The sequence below is a fragment of the Rhododendron vialii genome, chromosome 10a (assembly GCF_030253575.1).
Source record: "Rhododendron vialii isolate Sample 1 chromosome 10a, ASM3025357v1".
NCBI classification, from domain to species: Eukaryota; Viridiplantae; Streptophyta; class Magnoliopsida; order Ericales; family Ericaceae; genus Rhododendron; species Rhododendron vialii.
In genome coordinates this window covers 15958306-15982002 of record NC_080566.1, presented here as the reverse complement: position 1 = coordinate 15982002, position 23697 = coordinate 15958306, and the positions used below count along the sequence as shown (strand labels likewise).

The following is a 23697-nucleotide window of genomic DNA, read 5'->3' as shown; positions in this document are numbered from 1 at the left end:
GTTTGGGTCATGCCAATGTGCTGTCAAAGTATTCCCAAGAGGAAAAAGGCTTCAACTCAGTGCATTTGGTGCAATTTTATGCTTTCTTTCAACACCCTCACACCTTCAATTCCATTCTAAGATTTTCATCTACCTCACTGTTTTGTTTCTCCCAGTATCGAGAGCTTAATCTTGTCAAGCACAAAAACTTAGTTAACCAGAACCAAATCTTTGTCAATCATCGTACCCTCTACTGTAATTAACCCAACGCCGGACCAGTATAACTCTGGACAAGATCAGAGAATTTAATATATTTAGAGTTGAAAGTCATTCTTATCACACAATCATTTATAAATACATCAGTAGATGGACAACAAGAGGCTGACCCTGAGAGTTTCGACTCTTCACCACAAAATTGAGGCAGAAACTGCATCTCGTTGCACCAAGTAACAAAATCTTTGATTTCCAACTACATGAAGGCCGCTGCTGGAAAAATTCAAATTGTGAAAACCTTTGCAATAATTTGTATCACCATAATGGTTCCTCAACCCTTCAGCTCTATCGTATAGTGAATTGACCCAAGCCCTCATAAGAATTTGCTTCCAAAAAATTTCAACAGGACGATCGCAGATGTACAATTCTACATTTCCGCCTCTGCTTCTGTTTAGAAGATTCACTTATAGATCAAGCTAAAGCTGTCAACATCAATTCTACGTATTCCTTGCATCATCTTCAACCACAACACTCTCTTTTACCTCCCGTACCATCTTCAACACTTGCCACATCAACGGCCTCTGTTCTGGTGACGTCAAGCTACAAATCCCCGCCACGTCGACTAGCATACAAAGCCTGTTATCATCCCCGCCGTCCTCTTCCCTCATCGCCACAACCCAATCCCACATATCGGCAGGTGACAAAAATGGATGCTGCGATGGAGGTTTACCCGTTAGAAGCTCTAACAACAGAACCCCAAAGGCATAGACATCGGACTTGGGGGTGGCCCGCCGGCCGCTAGACTTTCGGATCTCTGGGGCTTTGTACCCTTCGGAGTCGGGATCACCAGTTGAAGAAGAATCCGCGAGGACAGAGAGAGCGTAGTCCGTGAGGCAAGCCTCAAAGTCGGAACCAAGAAGGACATTGGAGGATTTCAGATTGCCATGGATGAGCTTTGATGCTTGGTGGATATAGGCAAGCCCTTGAGAAACATCTTCCGCTATCTTCAAGCATGAAGTCCAGTGAAGTGGTTTGGCCCTTGTTGATCTTGAACCTATTTACAATTGAAGTTATTTCAGTTGTACAGACCAAGAGTAAAAATATACCAGAAAAGTTCCACAGGGAAGGGTTCAAAGTGCCGTGCTACATTCAGATGGATGGGGCGACTCTCTACCGGAATAAATGCAGTGCTGTCAAATTGCATTCTGGACACTTTTCGGTTCAATTTTTAAGGACTTGTAGGTTATCGAGTAATGAATCAAATTATATCACGGACAAGAATCATGTCATTTTTTAACTGCCTTTTCCAACTAAACCATGTATTTATCAATGTGAACAGTGAACCTACTACCTTGTTTCTGGTCATAGCAGAAGATAAGAAAATCCAGAGAGAAAAGTGTCGCATTTACTCATATGGAAGATAAGAATATGTACTGTATTCTCTCAATGGAAGTTAAACGCAGACCGAAAATGCAATACCTAATTCCATGGGAACTACATGCAAGAAAGGCATCATAGAGAAGCTGATAGATGAGGTACACAACATTAAAGGGGTCCCAAAGAAAAGCAAATACTAAACCGAACAAGTCTATCAAACAGAGAGGCATCCAAAAAAAAAAAAAAAAAAGAAGGAAAAATATCTTCGAGCATCATAAATTTGTATGGACATAGGTTGCACATGGACATAGAAGCATTGAATCTGGGACTTGACACGGGTTTGTAATGACATAAAAAATACATGATATCCACGATTTGTGTATTAAATCATAGTTGGACTAAATACGATAATTAATTTGTCCTGAATTCTTAACCCCTGTACTTTGCATAATTATCACTTGCACCTCCTCAACTATATTTGCATATTTCTGTGAGAAGTAATGAAAAGCTGTTCAAAGCACCAAGGACAGCAAATTTTCCTCTGACACTATTAAGGATCAGATTAGCATTATAGACAGGACTTAAGGCTGTATTTTGATGTGAAATCCAAACCCACAGTATTCTCTCGTTCAAGTAAACCTGCTATCATGGTATACTCAGTCATCATCACAAACTGGTTCAACATTGACCCAAATGATATTCTAATTTTGCTATTATGGTGAAAGAGCTCCGCAGAGTACATCCATACCCAAGGAAAACATGACATATTGTTTAGTTGTGCTAGATTTGGGATAACTAAATTATCGTTAGTGATGAATATGAGAGAGAGGCTGTCATTAAAGATGGACTGCTAAAACTTGAAAGCTAAATATACAAACAAATGTTTGACAATGACAAATAGTTATAAGGAGTTGTGTGAGATAAGATCAATTTTTCAATACCAAAACCAGAAGGGAAAATTTAAAAAACAAAAAAAAAAAAAAAAAAACAACGTAAGAACAAAATAACTTGAAATTACTGATAAAAATAATGGACCAAATTCTTTATGGGATACACTAAATTTTGCATCTATACAATACAATTTGCACCCAAAAAGGAAAAAACAAGAATCTATAAAATACAATTGTTTTTTGGATCTAATTAGTAGCAAGGGCTGGGGCATGTATGTCAAGTAAACAAGACACTGTCAAAAACAACAGAGGAGAAGGAAACGGTAACATGAGGCGATTTCCCCAATTCCTCAAACCCTAGCCGTCGCCGACCCTTATCGGCGACTCTCGCCAACAGCTTCTCACTGGCCATCTCCCTCACGTCCTCTCTCCTCTCTACCACTTCCCCTCTCACCTCTTCTCTTCATCCGTTGAGGCGACCAGCAAAACCCTTGCCACCACCCACCGCCGCTCCTTCTCCAGAGGCCCTCGACGCGGGTCCTCCCCCTTTCCTTCTCCGGTTCCACTGCTGTGTTTTGGGTTGGTCTGTGCTCTCCAGTTCTCCTTTCTGAGCCGCTTCTTGTTCGGTGCCGGTTGATCCCCCGCATCTCGCCGTTCTGCCACTCTCGCTGCAGCTTCCCCTTCCGGTTACCTTCCGTCCTGTTTTTTCAACGTATTCGATTTCTTTTCTTCCTTTCAGCGGTTGGGACAACTCTTTTTGCTTTTTCCGGTATTTGTTTTTGCTGTAATCTGTTTGTATTTTCTGCTTGGGTGGCTGAGGTGGATTAGATTTGTGGGGTTGGTGTTGGAGATAAAATGAAGAACATTGATCTATAGTCAGTTTTTGTGCTGCTGTTTTGCTGTTGTTGGGCTGTGGTAGATCTATAGTACTCTGCTTGTTATTGCTTTGCTGAACTATGGTGATTTGAAATCAGTTGGGTTATGGTGTAATCTGTGAGGCTATGTGTTCATCCAGAAGGGCTGAAATTGACAAGGAGGGCTGGATACCAGTGTTGGGTAACCAACGAAAAATCAGAGCCAAAGTGGATAATGTGAAATCTGTTGTGAGAGAAAGAAGGAAAAGTGTATAGGGTATTAACTAACCCTAACACAGGTGAGCTTTATTTATATTATGTGGCAACTAGTTACATAACATAAGCAACTAATGTGGGACTAAGTCCAACTCTATTCTAACACTCCCCCTCAAGCTGGAGAATAAATATCACAAAATCCCAGCTTGTTACGTAACTCTAAACGTGGTTTAACTAGAGGTTTGGTGAAGATATCTGCCAACTGAGCTCCTGTAGACACGAAAAGGGTAGCCAACAGGCCACTATCTATCTTCTCCCGAACAATATGACAATCTACCTCGATGTGTTTGGTTCTCTCATGAAATACCGGATTCGAAGCGATATGTATTGCTGCCTGATTATCACAATACATAGGCATAGGTAACTGTATACCAAGCCCCAACTCCTCGAGCAAAGCTCTCAACCATACAATCTCGCATGTAGTATGAGCCATGGCACGATACTCTGCTTCAGCACTGGAACGAGCAACCACAGTTTGTTTCTTGCTCTTTCAGGTAACTAAATTTCCACCAACAAAAATACAGTGCCCAGTTGTGGACCGTCTATCAGATGGTGATCCTGCCCAATCAACGTCAGTAAAGGCTTCAACACGCAAATGACCATTTGAACGATAAAACAAGCCACGTCCAGGATGAGCCTTGAGATACTTCACAATACGAAGACAAACTTCCCAATGTGGAAAACGAGGAGCTAACATGAACTGACTTACCATACTGACAGCAAATGAGATATCAGGCCGTGTATTGGTGAGATAATTCAGCTTGCCTACCAAGCAACGATAACGATCTGGATGAGGAAATATCTCCCCCTGATCAACACACAATTTGACGTTTGGATCCATAGGAGTCTCCGCAGGCTTTGCTCCCAATAAACCAGTCTCCTCTAGAATATCTAGCGTATACTTTCTTTGAGATAGACTGATCCCTTCCTTGGATCTTGCTACCTCAATACCCAAGAAATATCGTAGCTTACCCAAATCTTTGGTGTGAAACTGACGCTGTAAGAACTATTTCAGCTCATCAATACCTTTCTGATCATCCCCAGTAATAATGATATCATCCACATACACAATCAACACTACTCTTCCCCGATCTGATTGAATAGAGAAGACAAAATGATCAGAATGAGAGCGACGCATACCAAACTGCAACACAGCATCACTAAACCTGCCAAACCAAGCTCGAGGGGACTGCTTAAGACCATAGAGGGTTTTGCGTAGGCAACACACCTGAGAATGCTCCCCCTGAGCAACAAACCCAGGAGGTTGCTCCATATAAACCTCCTCGAGCAGGTCACCGTGTAGAAATGCATTCTTGACATCCAACCGAAACAAGGGCCAACCAAGATTGGCAGCCATAGAAATAAGAATGTGAACAGAGTTAATCTTGGCCACCGAAGAGAAAGTCTCGACATAATCAACGCCATACGTCTGGGTATAGCCTTTGGCCACAAGACGAGCCTTGTACCGTTCTACTGTGCCATCCGGATTATACTTGACTGTAAATACCCACCGACATCCAACAGTAGACTTGCCTGGTGGAAGAGAAACTAACTCCCAAGTGCCATTGTCATGAAGAGCAGACATCTCAGCCTCCATAGCTGTCCGCCACTCAGAAACAGATAAAGCCTCCTGAACAGTGTTAGGAACAAAAATGGACGAAACAGAAGTAGTAAAAGCACGAAGGGACGGAGACAGATGATCATAGGAAACAAACCGAGCAATAGGATGAGATGTGCAAGACCGAATACCTTTGCGAAGAGCTATAGGAAGACCAAGTGATGGCGGGGGTGGAGGTGAAGGTGCAACCGGATCTTGGGACGGAGGAGGCGTGGTGGCTGGTACTTGTGGGGCTGTTAATACTTGTTGCTGACGAACATACACCTGCAAGGGAGGACCAGATGGTACACAAATAGGAAACACAGACTCAGACTCAGGAAGGTCAACTGGAGTACTGTGACCCGAGTAAAAGGGCAATGACTCATTAAATGTGACATCAGCACAAACAAAATGACGACGAAGAGATGGTGAGTAACACTTATACCCTTTCTGAGTGCGCGAGTACCCCAGAAAAATACACCGAATTGACCGTGGATCAAGTTTGTCCCGGTCAGGATTCAGAGCATGAACATAACAGGTGCACCCAAACACTCGTAAGGGTAATGAGTGGAGAGGGCGACCAGGAAATAAAACTGTATGGGGTATCTGACCACCTAGAACGCTACATGGCATACGATTGATCAAGTAACATGCTGTAAGAACAGCATAACTCCAGTAAAACTTAGGAACTTGCATTTGAAATAATAGAGCACGCATAACCTCTGATGAATGCCTAATCTTGCGTTCGGCAACTCCATTTTGTTGTGGAGTTCGAGCGCAAGAAGATTGGTGAATTATACCATGGTCATCAAAAAACTTAGAAAGAGAATTATGAAAATATTCACCTGCATTGTCAAAACGAAATATACGAATGCAAGTATCAAACTGAGTTTTGATTTCCATATAAAATGACTTAAAGATAGAAGACAACTCTGACCGCTCTTTCATGAGATAAAGATACGTAACACGAGAATAATCATCGACAAAAATAACATAATACTGAAAGCCAAAAACATTAGGAACATGCATTGGACCCCAAATATCAGAATGAACTAAGTGAAAAGGACGGGTTACGCGACTCTCAACCCTAGGATAAAAAGACACTCTATGATGTTTACTAAACTCACAGACTTCACAAGGCAAAGCATCAACACGACTACATGAAGGTACCAGCCGTTTAAGATTCTGAAGGGATGGATGACCAAGTCGACAATGATGTTGATAGGGTGACACAGAAGACTGAAGGGCAACAGAGCTAGGGTGAACATTGTCAGTAAAGTAATATAAACCACCACGCTCAGTACCACCACCAATTTTTCGCCCCGTCTTGAGATCCTGAAACACACAACCATCAGGAAGAAATGTGACAGAGCAATTTAAAGATTTAGTAAGTTTACTAACAGACATAAGATTTAATGAAAAACGAGGAACGTGCAATACTGAATCCAAAGTCAAAGAAGAAGTAACAGAAACCGAACCCAAACCAGTAATATCAGTGGTAGAACCATCGGCTAAGGTAACACAAGATGGTTTATCAATAGACTGATGGCTAGAAAGAATAGTAGAATTACCAGTCATATGATAAGATGCATCAGAATCAATAACCCAAGGAATAGAAAAACGAGAAGTTGCAATACAAGCACTAGAAGAACCTGTTTGAGATAGCGTAGCAATGGAGAAACTTGTCTGAAGTGACACAAGGCGTTGGTACTCCTCCATAGAAATAGTCACCATAGCAGTGGAGCGTGCAGCCTGCCTAATATCCTTGGGAGAAGTAACCAGATAAGCCTGAGGAAAACCATGTAGGTCATAGCAGTGGTCCACCTTATGATTAGTTCCCCCACAAGAAGTACAAAGTCTAGAACCATGGCCTCGACTATGGCCACCTCCCCTTGACATGCGACCAGTACGACTAAATCCACAACGACCAGAATCATAACCACCAAAAACGCGGTCAAAACGACCACTGTACCCATAATCACGGCCACGACCAAGGTCACGGCTAAATGAAGAACCAAAATCACCAGAATCAGCGGAAGTAAAATCAGAACAAGATTTCATTGCAAACATATCACCGTACAATGAGAGGCAACTAGTCAACTACCGATAGATCAACCAATCAAATACTCTACCAACAAACGGCCAATAAACAAGAAATAAGGAACTAATTGACTGGCTAACGACCAAGGGCACGACACCGCATGCATCTAACAAGACCAAAGTAGCCACTGAACAACATAATCCCAATATCGAGCAACAACCAAGAGCTCATATGCCAACATAGACCAAATAACTCAACACAATCCAACAATCGAAATCAGACTTCAACATACCCAAACTACCATCTATTGGAGAAGATAAACTGTAGATTGACCAAAAAATCCAAAATTACCAGAACAATCAGTGCATAAGAGTAACGGAACAGTACCCAACAATGATGACAGTGCGCAATGAATAGTACGATGATGAACAGTACCGGCGATGAACAGTATCTGTGAACTAGGATTAGGGTTAGGGTTAAGGCAAAGGCTAGGATTAGAATTGTGATTTTAGGGAGTATATACAGAGGCTAGGGTTTAGGCTAGGATTGTAGGGATTATGTACAAAGGCTAGGGTTGTGGTGGTTTAGGATTAAGATTAAGATCCCGCTCTGATACCATGTTGTGAGAGAAAGAAGGAAAAGTGTATAGGGTGTTAACTAACCCTAACACAGGTGAGCTTTATTTATATTATGTGGCAACTAGTTACATAACGTAAGCAACCAATGTGGGACTAAGTCCAACTCTATTCTAACAAAATCAATCGGAGATGGGAAGGGTAATGGAAGCAACGCAGTATTCACTCTTTTTGTGGATAATCTCCCTGAGGATGTGAGTCAGAGATGGGTGAGATATTTATTCAACAAATATGGGGTGGTCAAGGATGTTTATATCCCTAGCAAAAGAAGCAAAGTAACGGGAAAACTATTTGGATTTGTTCGTTATGATTGTGAGGTCTCTGCAGATATGGCCATCTCCAAAGCAAATTGATTTTGGATTGAAGATTCAAAACTCCTTGTTAAAATGGCTTATTTTGATCAGAACAAGGGCTGCAATGACCATAGGCAGAGCATTCCTAACAAGAACCTTACATGGAAAAATTCAAACAACAAGGAAATGAATCAAAGGGTGGAAGGTTTGACAAGTGGTAATGCTACAGCATTCACATCCTACGCTCATGCTCTAAAAGGCGAGGTTGGAGGAAAGGGTAATGATAAAAGGATGGAAGAGGGGAGCATCCAAGAGGAACGTAAACTGTGTTTGAAATCCGAGGGTAATGGCTGGCTTTACCATAGTGCATGGCTAAACTCCACAAACTAATCTCAATTGATGAGCTGAAAATTCAAATGGCAAGAATGGGAGTTGATAAGATTTTGGTGAGAGCAATGGGGGATAGATCCGTGATCTTAACTTGTGACAATAAAAAAGAGATGGAAAATCCCCTCAAAGCCAATTGTTTAAAAGGTGGTTCTCTGAAATAAAACCATGGGATGGTCAAGCAGCTTGAATTGAAAGATTTGTTTGGTTATGTTTTTATGGAATTCCTCTCAATGGTTGGAGCAACATTTCATTTAGAGCTATTGGTGAATTGTGGGGCACTTTCATCTGTACAGATGAAGCAACGCTTAGGCTTTCTTCTTTTGCTGTGGCCAAAGTTTTGGTTGCCGCAAATTTGTTCAATGAGATTGATGAGTGGATTAATATTGAGATTGATGGGAAGAATTATAGAGTCAAGGTGATGGAAGATCCATGTGATCAACCATTTGAAGCAGAGAAACAAATCCCCAGAGCCATCTTAGATTCTTCTCAACAGCAAAACGGGGATGATTCAAAAGATGACAAAGATGATGATGATTGGGAAGATCACACGTCAAATCATGACATGGGAAAAAAAATGGATGGTGAAGGAAAAGATGTTAATGAAGGAACAACAAATACTGAGGTGATAGTAGAAACACAAGGGGACAAAGTGGATGAGGCGAATGACTCAGTTGGTCTTCGAGTTGAAGAAGGTTTGCAGATGGTCACAAGTCAGCATAGCATTTCGGCCCTGGAAGATGGTGAAATTGATGCGGTGGTTCATAACTCCATTACAGAGGATGCGGAGTTCGATGATAGCTTTTGGAACCTCTCTGAAGTTAACTTTTAAATAATGAGGACGTTGAGGGTATCCAGTTGACTGTTGATCTTGACCTCATTCGGTGGAATGAGGTTAAGGATTCCAAGAAAGGAAAATGGAAGAAGAAGTCAATTGATCAAATCTTAGGCATTCCTAAGTCCAAGAAAAAGGGCGAAAAAAAGAAGCAAAGTCGTGTTCTGTTTAGATCAGCAGTAGCTGCTGCTGCTTTACCAATTTCTTCTCAAGGCATCAAAAGGACTCATCTCAATGAGGCTCAAGCTATTTGGACAGTAAACAAGATCATGGGCCTTCATTATATGGGTGATGAGCAAGATCTCATTCGATGATTAGCGATTATGGAAGCCGAAGATGAGGAAAGGGCAAAGGGTCAATGATTGGCTCTTAGATGTATATTTGGGTGTTCTTTTTGGATTTTTGGGTGTAGTTTGACTTGTTGGGTGTTGGGGGTGTCTTTTTTGGGTGTTGCTTTGGGTCTTAGGTGTCGGAGGTCTTTGTGAGAGTGGAGTCTTTGTTGGTTTCTTGCCAACCTTGGATTGTTATTCTCTCCCTTTGGGTCCTTGTCGGCACATGATTGTTGGAGCTTGTTGTTTTCCCTTGTGGGTTTTCTCTTCTCCAGCGTGATACTGTTTAGGATCCTTTTAATCTTTGTAATTTGTTTTCAAAGATTAATAAATTTTTTGCCGTTAAAAAAAAAGAAAAAAGAAAACAAGTCACTGTCAAGATTGAATCATTTCAACTCGTTTGATCAAAACAACCATTCTACTAGTAAAAATCTCTTTGAGACTACCAACAATATAGAAAATGCCCCATTTCGTGTGAATGGTTGACGACAAAGCAAGAAATAAAGGGGTAATTTTCATGTGAATGCACTCACCATTCACATAGAGAAGATGTCCATTAAAGGGGTAGTTTTCCCCCACAAGAAATAAAAATAAATAAAAAATTTGATCGGCACAAGAAATAAAATTTTAGCATACTAGTTCAGTACGTGCTCACAATAGTGAGTGCTATGCAAGCCTACCTTGCATTGTATTCCTAAAACTGATCATTATTTTTGCTCGAAAAATGAGGATAACTTACAATATATGCCCACGATCTTGGTCTATGTCACACAAATACGGACGGACACGGTAGGGGACACGGACATGGCAATTCTCAAAAAATGGGGACACAGACACGACGGGGGAAACAAATTTTTTTTCTTCTTTTGAAATTCTTTTAGTTATATGCAAACCACATCATAACCACTAACTATACCAAATGCATTATCGGTTGATGGTGAATGGGTAAGGCATATGCACATACACATGTTCATATTACACTTTTGGCCTAATAGTGAAGTAATAAATAGTTAACCCTGAAAAAGCTTTTAGAAAAATTATACAAAAATCACCTTGTTGTCTCCCCATGTGTGTCGCACTATTAAAAAAATATTAAAATTCAATGGACATGCCATACGTGTCCCCGCTTGTCGCGTGTCCCTGGAGTGTCCAACACGGATACAGCAATTGATTTATAGATTTTGGTTGAGAAATGAGGCAGGTAGGTTAGTTGGTCACACTTTATCTCGTAGTATTTGCAACGTCAAGTTGTAAGATTGATATAAATTGCCTCCATGCACTATGCAATCGTCTTCAGACTCTTCACTAACTGAAGAACAGTGTCAATTCAACTGATCCACCAAAACTCTACAACTCCGCTAAGATGTGCTCCTTCTTCCTTGCTTTTACTTACGCATATTTCCTACTATCAGTTCTTAGTGTTCTTGCCACCAATGGAACAGGTGCTTACAAGACCATTGCGAAAATCTTTTCTTTTTCAAGAACAGAACGAAAGCAACAGCACTGGATTTCGTTATTACAAAACTCCCAAAACCCTTTCTAACTAATATGCCTAAGTATACTAAAGCACCAAACAAAGGTTATCCAATTTGTAAGTGTAACGTAAATAAAATAGTCCAAATATTATTCTTGGATTTGTGTGCAAGCATCAGATTTGTCATCTTATTTAAATAGGTGCACACGGTGAGTGTATTTATTGTCATTGGGTTATCGTAGTAAATTTCTTGCCATAATTTCGTTATTATAACGAATTTATGGCCATTCTCTTAAAAAAAAAGAACTCAAATCAAGGCCTCAATTCCAATGTAAGCCCTCCAATTTTCTGGAATGGTGAAAATTTTGTTGACACAAGGATGACACAAACACTTGATAATTAAGAAGTCCTAACTCGTAAACCACCTACTAAGAAAAGGTCCCTTGACTCTTTGAGTAACAAGAACGCACAAGGCTTTCCCTATAAGAATTATGTATGGCACCCAACTAAAGAATCCCATGACAATGGAATTGTGAATGAAGGACTGCGGGAGCTGCCTACTTGTGTCCCTTTCCTTTTTTGCCACACGGTAGTATGTTAGTAAGTTAGAACACTGGACGTTACAACATCAATTCAAACCCACAACCTCAATTTTTAAACCAATCCAAGCGAATAGGCCGCTTGAGATAAGCCCATTGTCTTAGATACGTGTGTCTATCATAATTTTAGAAACAGAGTTATGTATAGCATTACCAAGTCAAACCTACATTTGACACCCAGTCAAAACACCATTATTATCGGCAGCAAAGGGCAGGTGGTGTCAGCCCATCGGATGGGGAAAGCACTATGCAGCAGTGGTAGGCCTACTTTGGATACCAATCAAAGAAAGAATTGTTGCAGATAATAATTCATACCCAAGGCACCACAGTCCCCATGCTCTCAACTCAGTACTCCATTATTGGCATGTTGAACTAGTCAGCCTTAATCCTGTCACCATTTTGTTGTTGTCCGGAAACGACGAAACCATTTGAATTCCCCCAGTCGAAACTATCTCAACTCAGCAGTAGAATGTGAGAATGTCTAAAATGCCAGTATTAGTTTCTTTGTACGGAATTTTTGTGTTAGTACTGATTTTCCATTCTCGACTAAAAAACTTAACAACATAGAGAAAAAATACGGACAAAAATATGAAGGAAAAAAGCCGCCAAAGATACCAAAATTAGAAAAAGCCGAAAATTTTGACTTTTCCGTTTGTAATTTCATCTACCGTGAATCTTTTCAAGTTTTGGTTAAACTCTTTTTAATTCTAGATCTAGAACACTATATTAAAGTTTAATATTTTGACTAAAGATTATAAAACACTAAAGCAAATCATTCAAAAAGAAAGAGAAATAATTTGAAACAGAATTCAAAAACCAATAGACATAGAGGCATTCATCGAGGTGCGCGCAAGCTGACCGGACATCCGGTTATAGAAACAGAAATGCACTAAACAGAGAGGCAAGAGCATTACCGTGAATGAGATTGAACAGACTCCCATTCGGCTGATAATCATAGATGATGAGTCTCTCATCTTTCGCCTGAAAGTAAGCTCGAACCGGCACCAAATTCGGGTGCTTCAGCCCTCCCACAACCTCCATATGCCTCTCGAACACCTCCCCGCTCGTGATCGCCGTTTTACCGGCGTCCAGCCTCTTCACCGACACCACCACCCCGTTGTTCATCACCGCCTTGTACGTCGTCCCCATCGTCCCCCTCCCCAACAGCTCCGCCGACGCCCTCATCAGCCTCTCCAAATCGTACATCCCTTCGCCCGAACAGAATATCAAGTTCCCGCTCTTCACCACCGCGGGTTCTCGAGCTTCAGTAGCAGTAGTATCTATTTTCTTCTCTTTCGCTGCTTCCGTCGCCGTGTCGACGAATTCAGCCTCGGTTACAGCGCTCGAATTCACCGCTTCCGCCTCGTTCGCCGATGATTTAGAGGGCCTATCACGACTTCTGAGTTTTTCGAACACGGCGAAGAGGCAGAGAACCGCGGCGACTAAAATTAGGGCACCGACTATAACCCCTAGGACCACGCCGACTCTGCTGTGCTTCTTCTTCGGAGACGGCGGCGACAGAACGACGTTCACACCTTGCGACTGGATCAGCGGCGGCGCAGTCGAGTCGCTGCCGCCGGAGGAGGAGTTGAAGAAGGGACGATCAGAGGGGCATTCCTTGTTAATGATCTCGCCGCAGAGGTTAGGGTTTGACGAGAACGAAGAGATTCTGAACCGGGCGAGAGTCGGGGTGACCGGTATCGGTCCGGTGAGGTTGTTGTCGGACACGTTGAGGAATGTGAGGGAGGACTGGTTCAACGGAGGGATTGTCCCGTTGAACCGGTTCGAGTCGAGTTTGAGGTAGTCAAGGCGGTCGAGGACGGTAATATCGGCCGGGATTGGACCGGTGAGGTTGTTGTGAGAGAGGTCGAGGATTAGAATGCGGTGGAGAGAGAGAACAGACGGCGGGAAAGAACCGGAGAAATAGTTGTGGTCGAGGACGAGGGATTTGAGGTTGGAGAGTTGGGAGAGGTAGGGGAGCGGTCCGGAGAGCGAGTTGTTTCTGAGACTCAGGACTCGGAGCTGGTCGAGGCGAGAGAGGGTGTCCGGGGGGAAGGATCCTCTGAGGCCGGAGCCGCGGAGGACGAACCGGACGACGCGGTTCTGGACGCACTTGACGCCTTGCCATTGGCAGTAGTCGAAGCGGTCGGTGGTGGTGTAGAGGAGGGTGTTGTCCAAGTCGGCTTTGGACTTGAATGATAGGAGGGCGACGGCGTCGGAGGGTAGTGTTGAGGTCGAAGGAGGTGGAGGAGGAGGGACGAGAGGGGTGGTGGAGGGGAGAGAGAGAGTGAGGAGGAGGAGGAGGAGGAGGAGGAGAGAGAGGAAGTGTTTGTGGGGGAAGAGAGTGGGAGTGTGGATTGGTGTAGGCATAGTTGGAGAGAGAGAGAGAGAGAGAGAGAGAGGGAATGGGGTATTGTTTTGTTTGAGACCGATAGGAGTTCAGTGTTTGTTTGAGCCTGTTTGAGAGCCAAAATTTGGATAGGTTTTTCTTCTGGACATAGCTGTCCAATTTTTTCTAAGGACCCGAGGTTCAGTTTTGGGTTTTCTTTCGGGTGTTCTTTTCGGATCCAAAATAAGGATTGTTCATTTTGTAAAATTCGTCAAGTTTCTATTTTCATGGAAGTTAAATATTTCAAATCTTAGGGCCATTGTGAGTTATGTTCGGTCTTTATTTTCAGAATCCTAAAATTAGTTGAAGTGCGCGCAAACTAACCTGGACATCCGGCCATCAAAAGAAAATAGATATGTCAACAAAAGAGATTTTCTTTTTCAACGCAAAAACTTAACAAAACAGATTTGTGCAAGAAAATCAAATGACAAAAAATAATTCAAAACTCAAAATTACTCATTTTCTCTTTTTACACAATTTGTTTAGTCAAAGAGCTTTTTAAAATAAACAATTCTAATCATTACTATTATGGAATAAGAGTAGAAAAAGACCCACAAAAGCCTAAAACTGAACCGGGCGACTCTAAAAAAAAAACTGGAGAGTGAGCTCTGTCCTTGTCATTTGTGCTTTGTTTTTTCATTGACTGGCGTTTTGTAAGTGGGAGGGAATCGGGTTATCGAGTGGGAACTGGGAAGAAAGACGAGAAAAGGCAAAGATGCCATGCAGCAGGAGTATGTTGCGAAGCAGCTGGCTGTCACGTGAATGTACGAAAGAGGTAGATCATGTGAGTTCAGTCAGTTCACCGTAAGAAAGAAGAAAAAAGGACTTTGCTCCAAGACATATACTCTATTTAGCAGTGTAGCACCGCTCCGAGGAGTAAACTGGCCCGTGTCGGACGGAACGACGATATAGGAGCCTCCATGATACGACATATCGGCCTCGTAACCAAATTAAAACTTGAATTTGTCTTCGTTTGTTAAAAATTCGTTGAGTATTTGTTTATCAGTTACGAGATTCAAAACCTTGGCTTTCCATTCCCGCTTGAAGCAATTCCTTGACCTATGACTCCAACCCATCGTCAACCTCCCCATCATGAGCCCAGTCTAGATTGACATCTACTGTTCCCTCTTTGTCCGACTCAACAAACCTTACATTCTCTAGTTCGACCTGAATTCCTTCCTCTTCTGCTAACTTACATCCATCGTAGCTATGAAGAAGTGTCCAACTTGAAGTTCAAAGACGAGCTAGTTTTTTCACTTTTCAAGCTCAAGCGATTGAAACTAGAAAGACCTCGACATATCCCTTAAATAATCCATATTCGTAGTCCTATTATAATCATGGGCAAATTTTCGTAATCGTCCATTCAGTTTTACGATTGTCTCAATTTCGTCCTTTTAGTTTCAATTGTCTCAATTTTGTCATTATAGTTTGTTTTACGTTTCAAATTGGTAAATTCGTTAACACCGTTAATAAAACTAATGGAAAAACATGATTAAAGAATTAAGTGCTCCAATTTTTAATCCGGTTGAACCGGTGCGAAGATATTATTTTTTTGATCATTATCCTAGATGGTCGTAATGAATTTTTGGCTCTAAGGCCTTTCAGTGAGCACCCGAAGACTTCTTATTTAGTTTCAGAGCTCTCTTAGGGTGCTCATTGAAAGGCCTTAGAGCAAAAAATTCATTATGACAATTTAAGATAAAATAATCAGAAAAATAAGATATTCGCACTGATTCAAACGGATTGAAAATTGGAACACTTATTTTTTTACACCGTTTATATATTAAAAAATATAGTTAAAAAATTAAGTGTTCCAATTTTTAATATGTTTGAACTGATGCGAAGATCTTATTTTTCTGATCGTTTTATCTTAAATGGTCATAATGGATTTATGACTCTAAGGCCTTTCAATAAGTACCCTAAAAGAGCCTGAAATTAAATAAGAAGTCTTCGAGTGCTCGTTGAAAGGCCTTAGAGTCAAAAATTCATTACGACCATCTAGGATAAAATGATCAAAAAAATAAAATCTTTGCGCCGGTTCAACCAGATTGAAAATTGGAGCACTTAATTTTTTAATCATATTTTTCCGTTAGTTTCATTAACGGTGTTAACGATTTTACCAATTTGGAACGTAAAACAAATTACAGAGACGAAATTGAGACAATTAAAACTAGAGGGACGACTACGAAATTTTGCCATATAATCATTAAAATAGCAAATCAAAATTATCTTGGGATATTTGCTTTGACTCAAGTTCTCTCTGTTATTCTGATTCACAAATTGCTCATGATTTGACTGAAAAAATCTAGCTTACACTCTAGTTTAGGAAGAGCAGAGACTGAAATGGTCGTTTTTAGCCAACACTGTTGCAACTCTTCATCCCATATCAAAAGTCAACACATTGATGATCTGTGGACTACTAATAGTACCTTAGACTTAAGTATTTTGGGTGATATGTTGTCGCTTGTAGATCAAAATTAAGGTATTGGACCAATAATTTACTTAGAGGGTGTTTCACTAACCCTTCTTTTTATAAAAGTTCTTTTTCTTCAATTTTCAAACTCAAATATATAGAAAATGAAAAATAATTTTTTGATTTTTTTTGCACCGTATAAAAGATCTCAATGAAATCTATCAGACAAGATTCATATTGGTAGAAAAATTATTTGCGTAAACACATAATTTTTAGACTTAAAATTTACCTTCCTTTTCAAAAACCCACTTTTTGAAAAAATGAAACACTCTCTTAGAGCTTTAAAAATAGCATCAAAGTAATCCGTGTATGTGACCATGTGGGCCTTGGACTTTGGACTTGATTTTTGGTGATTCAAGTGATCAACATCACGATACTATAAAAGTGGGGAGATTGTAAAATAGAAAAATGGACCATTAAACGGGGCCGGAGAGAGTAACAAAGAAGTCAGCTACTTGTGGAAAGTGGAAAGCACTTTTATTCATCTCGAATGCAAAACGTCCACTTTGAACAATGTACCCCATCGTTCCCCAAAGAAGAACACTTATACATTGTGCCTTTTGACCACAAACAGTGGTCCATCATTTACCTCTTGAAAATCGTGTCAAAGTGACCATTGTTGGCAAATGATATGAGCCCACCATCCACCAAGCTTAGCTAAGAGCATTCCAGCTTTGCTAGTCACAACAGTATAGATGTACCGATTCAAATATAAATGTGTCTTAAAAACGTGTATAACACATATCTGATGATACAGAATATATTGTGCATGTCTAAATCTGTATTCACAACATTTTTGTTAAACTTCCGAGGTTTTTATGACTGAGTTTTTGCAAGTGCTTTGTAGTCTAAGGAACATAAATACACGTAGCTGTTCGTGTTTGCTAATCTGCAAAGCATCATAACGAATGAGGGGCAATAGAAGATGAGAATTTAATGATTTTTCCCTATCTAGTACAACAATTATGGAGGATATATGACTGCATGAGGAGCACGTAAATAGCTTTTGAAAGATCAATCTAAGGCACCAAATGAGATTGACAGGCATCTAATTATTACCCACTTGGCGCCAAATGAGATTGAAAGTCACCAAATAGCTTTTGAAAGATCATTCTTTAAAGTATTTGGTTCAAAAGATAGTAATTTGCTTTAAAGATAATTCTTCTCTAAAGAAAGTATGGATGGTCCTAAGATTGGTTTGTTCCTTTTGCGTCGTTTGTGGTTGCAGGTGTTTTTTTATCCTCTTACTTTCGGGTTAGGTTTTAGGTGTTGGGTCTTACGCTTGTTTTTTGGCAGCTTCTATGGCCCTTGTGGTGTTGGGGAGTGATGTTTTTAGGCGTTTGCTTCGGTTGTTTTCTTGTCATCTTTTGGTGTTGGTTTTCAGGTGGCGTTTTCGCTAGTGTGCCCGAAATCCGTTTAATCTTTGTATCCTCTTCAAAGATTAATAAAAAAAATTGCTTTTTCAAAAAAAAAAAAAAAAAAACCTCATCTATTGACAATTGAGACTTAAGAATTTGTTTTCTCCTAAGATTTCAGGTTCGATTATCTTTGCCCGTAATTCTTGGGCCACCCACCAAGCGTGTAGGCGTGGAAAGGATTGTGGCATGATCGAGCTATATAAATTAGCCTGAAATGTGCGCAAATTGATCTGGAATACCCCGCATTAAAAAAAAAAGGAGAGAGTCATCCACTGACAACTAAACAAAAGACTATTAACGTGACAATAGGTACAAAGAGCATACCGCATACCTAATAAGGACCTTTATAAAATATTTGTAGCTAGTTAATTGATTTTGGCACTCTAATTTTTTATAACCACATTTCACTATTTTTCTTTTGGTACTGTTCAAAATGTTAGATAAGTAAAAGTTTTGTTCGAATATTTTGGTGAGCTTAAATATGAACAAAATCCAGTTTAAATATGAATGAGAATTGTCTTATTATACTAGTATATGGGAATAGGAAATGCCAAGGGACATGCACGCGCTCGCCGTCACCGAACATCTCGATAAGACTGGAGCTGGAGCTGGGACTAAGAATTCGTGGGCCTGCGAACTGTGGTTCGAAGTTCGTGATCTAGTCTAGATTTGTTTGGAATTGATTATACTTTATTGGGTCAGAACCGTTCCCGTTTGGATGGTCTAGTTACAGAATCAGTTGTACGCAGCCGATTAATACTGGATAGAATGCCCAGAATAATACCCACGATATATTTGATTATGGAATCAATTGTTGGATTAATAACTGCAGCATTTTTTTCCCCCAAAAATTGAATTTTTCTAATTCAATATGAATTATTGAATTAGCCCTATTGAATGGGTAGGTTCCCTCAATTGAATTCTCGTATTTAATGAGAAGGCTCCTCCTCGGTTATATAAAGAGAGCCTCTCCCTTTGTCTCAACACACCAACAACAACACAAGCTCTTCTACTTCTTCTGCAATATTGTTCTTTGAGAGAGAGAGAGAGAGAGTATGTGTGTGTGTGCAACGCTCCGAATTTTGAGAACGTTAAATAGACAATTTTATTGAAAATCTAAATAGAGTCTGGCTTGTTACTACATCATAACTCCCATAAGAGTTCATTTAACTACACAAAGGGAAGGAATTATAGGGTTCCTAACTACAGCTCTGCTTTCTCCTCCATCCTAGCCAGCTCTTCGGCTCCGAAAGCCTCAAAGGTGTAGAGTTCACCTTACTCATTTACAAGGTCTGACACATTATACCAGCGTCGCTACCAGTATAATATGTCAAGGTCACCAAAGGTAACACCATGAGCTACGAGAGCTCAGCAGAATAATCATATACCCACTAACCCATAACTTACAAACAACAAGTCATACAAATAGTATACAAATTCATGATTTTCAAATAGTACATGCATATTCAATAAAGCAAATTTACAATGATACATCCACATTCCATATTCTAACGTTGGTGTCTGTGATATTTATGTTTCTCCTACGCGACTCATCGTAGATCGTGTCTCGTTTTCATTTACAAAATTAGCATTTCGAAAAGCACTTTTTAAACACGTTACCAATGAAGCTACCACATCCGGCTCCATTGGCAACACACACAATAGGCTACCAAGTCCGACCACATTGCGGTTTTCAAATCCATACACACAATGGGCTGTCACGTCCGGCCACATTGCGGTTTTCTAGGCTACTCTCCGCGGATAACCAAGTCACACCTCCAATGAGACTACCACGTCCGGTCCCATTGGCAACACGCACCACACAATGGGCTACCACGTCCGACCACATTGCGATTTCAAAACATTATCCACACCCTTGGTGTCATATTTCTACTTTTGATTTTTGTGTCTCGTTTGCATACATAGACTCCGCTACAGGACTTTTCACGTAAGTACACATAAATCATTCATTGTAATCTTGAAACTAAACTAACAAGATCATCTAACTCTATATTACTTATCATGTTCATATTATCCCTAAGTTCACACAATCAGGCTCAAACATTTAGCACACAACTTAAAGTATAGTGTCACATGGACGGACACCTTTGGAGTGGATACCACTTATGCTTTATCACACATCAAACAAGTAATCCAAGTAATCACATATACATGCTCATAACCATCCTTAAGTTCAAAATACGAATACTTTCATTCAATTTTATGTTTCCAAAATCCGTTCTCTCTTCTTTTTTGGGAAGTTTAAAATAACATATGTTTTTCCGAAAAATAAAGTCGAGTTATTCAATATAGTCACATTTCTTTTCAAACCTTTATTAAAACATTTTTCAAGTTCTCATGCATTTCAAACAATACAAACAATATACACATTTTTATTTATACTTAGAGGTAGGGGGTAAGAATATTCTACCGTTCTTCTTAACAGTAGGGACAGCTACGAAAAAGTAAGTCGGTTATCGAACGGGTGGCCTTCTACGGTAAGCTTACGGTAGTTTCGAAAGAGAAAGGATGGAACTTCCTTTTTCTCTTGAAACTAAATCTTGACCTAAGTACTAAACTTTTTGGATCGAGGGGGTGGTCGAGTGGTGAATTAGTGGCGGCATTGGATGAGTTTCTTGAAAAACTCAAGAAGAAACTCAAGAACACTAAGAACAAAAGAAGAACAAAGTACAAATACAAGAATTCTAGAGAGAGAAGTTGAAAGGGTTAAAGGTGTAAGTTGAATGGTAAAAATGAGGTGCTATTTATAGCAAAATATTGGGCTCTCCCTCTCCCTCTCATGGCCGGCCACCCCTCTCTCTCTCTCTCTTCATCTCATTGTTTTGTCCAATCACATTTTTAAGCATGCCAAATCTTTCTCTCACTTGTCAATCCATTGGTAGGTGCAAGGCTAGGTGATCATGGGGATTTTCTAAGGCTTGTAAGTAAATCCTGGGTGATTATAACCTAGGTTGCAAATCTTACAAGTCTATTGATGCTAAAAGAAGTAGTTTTCCATGTTTAATCAATCCTAGGTCTAGGTTGTAAGTCAATTTCTAGGATGATTAAGGCTAGATTTCATGTTTAAAGTAGTCTAAAATGGGTTGTAAAGTAGTAATTAGGCTTGAGGCTAAAGAGGTAGCTTGTGGAAGTGTACAAACACATGCACACACCTCACTCTCTCTCTCTCTCTCTCTCTCTCTCTCTCTCTCTTTGTATCATGAGTGTGTGTATGTATGTGTGTGTGTATATATATATATATAGATATATATATATATATATAGATATATATAGACATGTGTAAGTTTAGGTACCAGGTAGCCCTAATAAGTCTAGAAAAGAGTAATGATGAATGTAAGGCTTTCAAGTGCGAGGCATTGTCCAATGGGTAAGATTTTTTCCTAGAAAATATATCTATGTATATATAGGTATGATTATGGTAGGCTAATATATATTTAACAATGTATACTTAGGTCTAAGTAGCCTTACTAAGTCTAGAAAAAAGAGTAATAATTAAAGGTAAGGCTTTCAAGTGCAATATATTGTCCAATGGGTAAGACTTTTCCTAGAAAGTATATCTATGTATATATAGGCATGATTATAGTAAGCTATTATGTATATATACTTATATATACCTAGGGAAGAAAAATCTAGGAAAATAACTTTGGAGGGTAATTAGGTTCAAGTCTATTATTCTTAAGCTTGCATGCATGGCAAGTCTAGGTTTCTACTTTTGGAAGCAAAATGATTACTTCCTTAGGTCCAAAAGGTTCATAAGGTTCATCTAGATTAGAAAAATATAATTAGGTGAAATGGTAATTAGATTTCTCTAACTAATAGGTTGTAAGCTAATTCTACTTGCCAAGTATGATTTCTAGCCAATAAATATAATTTTAAGATTTTATTTTATTCACTAGGAAAATATACAAGTGCTTCTATAAGCATACTTGTCTTTAGAAAATGACTAGATTGTCCGATGCGAAAAGATATAATTTTATAAGTCTCAAATTTAATTATGACGGATTTTTAAAGTTAAAAAGAAATTTTACTAAGCAATCTAGGGTTTAAATAAGGATTTTCAAATATTTAACGAGATTTTTATTTACTAAAAATCGGAGTTGTTAGAGAGAGAGAGAGAGAGAGAGAGTATAAACACAAGTTTGTTCGACGGGCAGTTTACAACGGTGCTCCGGCAGCTGAGTGAAAACCGAGTTAACCCTGGGGAGACAAACATTGACACAACCTCTAGCACCGGTGAGGCAACGAATCTATCTTAAAGGCACCATTGTATAACACGGGTCTCGGTTTGCGATTCTATTACTCTGTTATAGTTTCTATTAAATTTCAATTATGTTCTTGTAATTCCTGTTCAAGTTGTAATTTTCAAAAATTAGTAAAATTGTGAAATTGTTTTTCGTACTCTTTTTTCCACACAAAATACACTTGGCAAGAATACTAAAAAACAACTATTGGAGTGTGATTATCAAAAGTAGACTGCCAAAATCATTGCACAAAAAATTTAACATCTCAGCTTGTAATAATGAGGCTTGTGTATGATATATACTCTTCTCTCAAATGAATAATATAGCTATTTTTTTTTTTTTAAATCTCTTGTTTCTTTGTTTGACCAAAAATTAGTTAACTAGAAATAACTTACTTTAACGGCTAGTACTCCACCTATAAAAACGAAAACATTTGTTGCAGTCTCAAACGGAAGTTACTGCATTGCATATTTGCATTTGAACTCAATGTGCGAGAGCAAAAACTGCAGAATCCATGCGCCTTATACAAAAATTAGCACTTCCAAAAAGCCAAAACCATCAAACTTTTAAATACTTATTATACGATATATACCTAAATGCGGCCTTAATTTTGGGACCTTACCCAAGAGGGCCAAGACCAAGCGTGTACTGGCAAGGGCTGCTCGCATTGTGGCAAAATGCCACTTGAACCTCCCTTGCAAAATTTCTCAAATATAAGTATATATTTCGATTATTTGTGCGGTGGATCCGACTGTCCATCTCGATATGAAGGACTCGGATTTAATCCCAGTTCCTCCATTGTTCGGATGAAAATCCGAGCCGTTCATTGCCGAGATGGCCGGCCAGATCGGTTGCGCTACACGTGTAGTGCGGGGGTGCACTATAGCATCCCCGGATCCATGAATTTAATCCCACAAATATTTAAAAACTTACCGAACGAGACCCATTAAAATTTTAACAATTAATTGTCATGTTTTCATGGATTGCTTATGTTAACTCGCGCTAATTCTGGCTACGCTCCTGACTGGTGGAGTACCTCAATTTCGCATGTCTGAAGTTGTGCCACCATTTTAACAGATCATTCCATGCTTGCTTTGTAGGAAAAGTTATATTTTGATCAACAGGCAATTCATTTCATTTAAAAGCTCAAAAGCAAAGATTTCATCACAATAAACAAGAATTAACCAAATTAAACTACCAAAATTTAAGACACCCTACTGCGAAAGACATTACAGGCTAACAGGCTCTATGACGCGTACTGCTGAAACAAACCAGCACTATGTGCTAGCATAGGGTCTGTTCGCGATTTAGTAGTAGAGCATCTAAAGGGAAACCAAGCTCAAACTATAAGCTTGAAACGTATATGAAATCGTCGA

General features: G+C 39.8%; 2 protein-coding genes across 6 annotated transcripts in view; both read right to left on the bottom strand.

Moving 5' to 3' along the window:
* Positions 1–23697, bottom strand: part of LOC131303841 (SUMO-conjugating enzyme SCE1) — an 85971-nt gene that overhangs the window by 41754 nt on the left and 20520 nt on the right. The window lies entirely within an intron of this gene.
* LOC131303837 (probable inactive receptor kinase At5g67200) lies at positions 243–14410 on the bottom strand. Its single transcript, XM_058330882.1, has 2 exons — positions 12694–14410; positions 243–1246 (listed from the first exon to the last, which is right to left on the bottom strand). Exons 1-2 carry the CDS (start codon positions 14147–14149, stop codon positions 690–692), a joined length of 2013 nt encoding a protein of 670 aa, XP_058186865.1. The 5' UTR covers positions 14150–14410; the 3' UTR covers positions 243–689.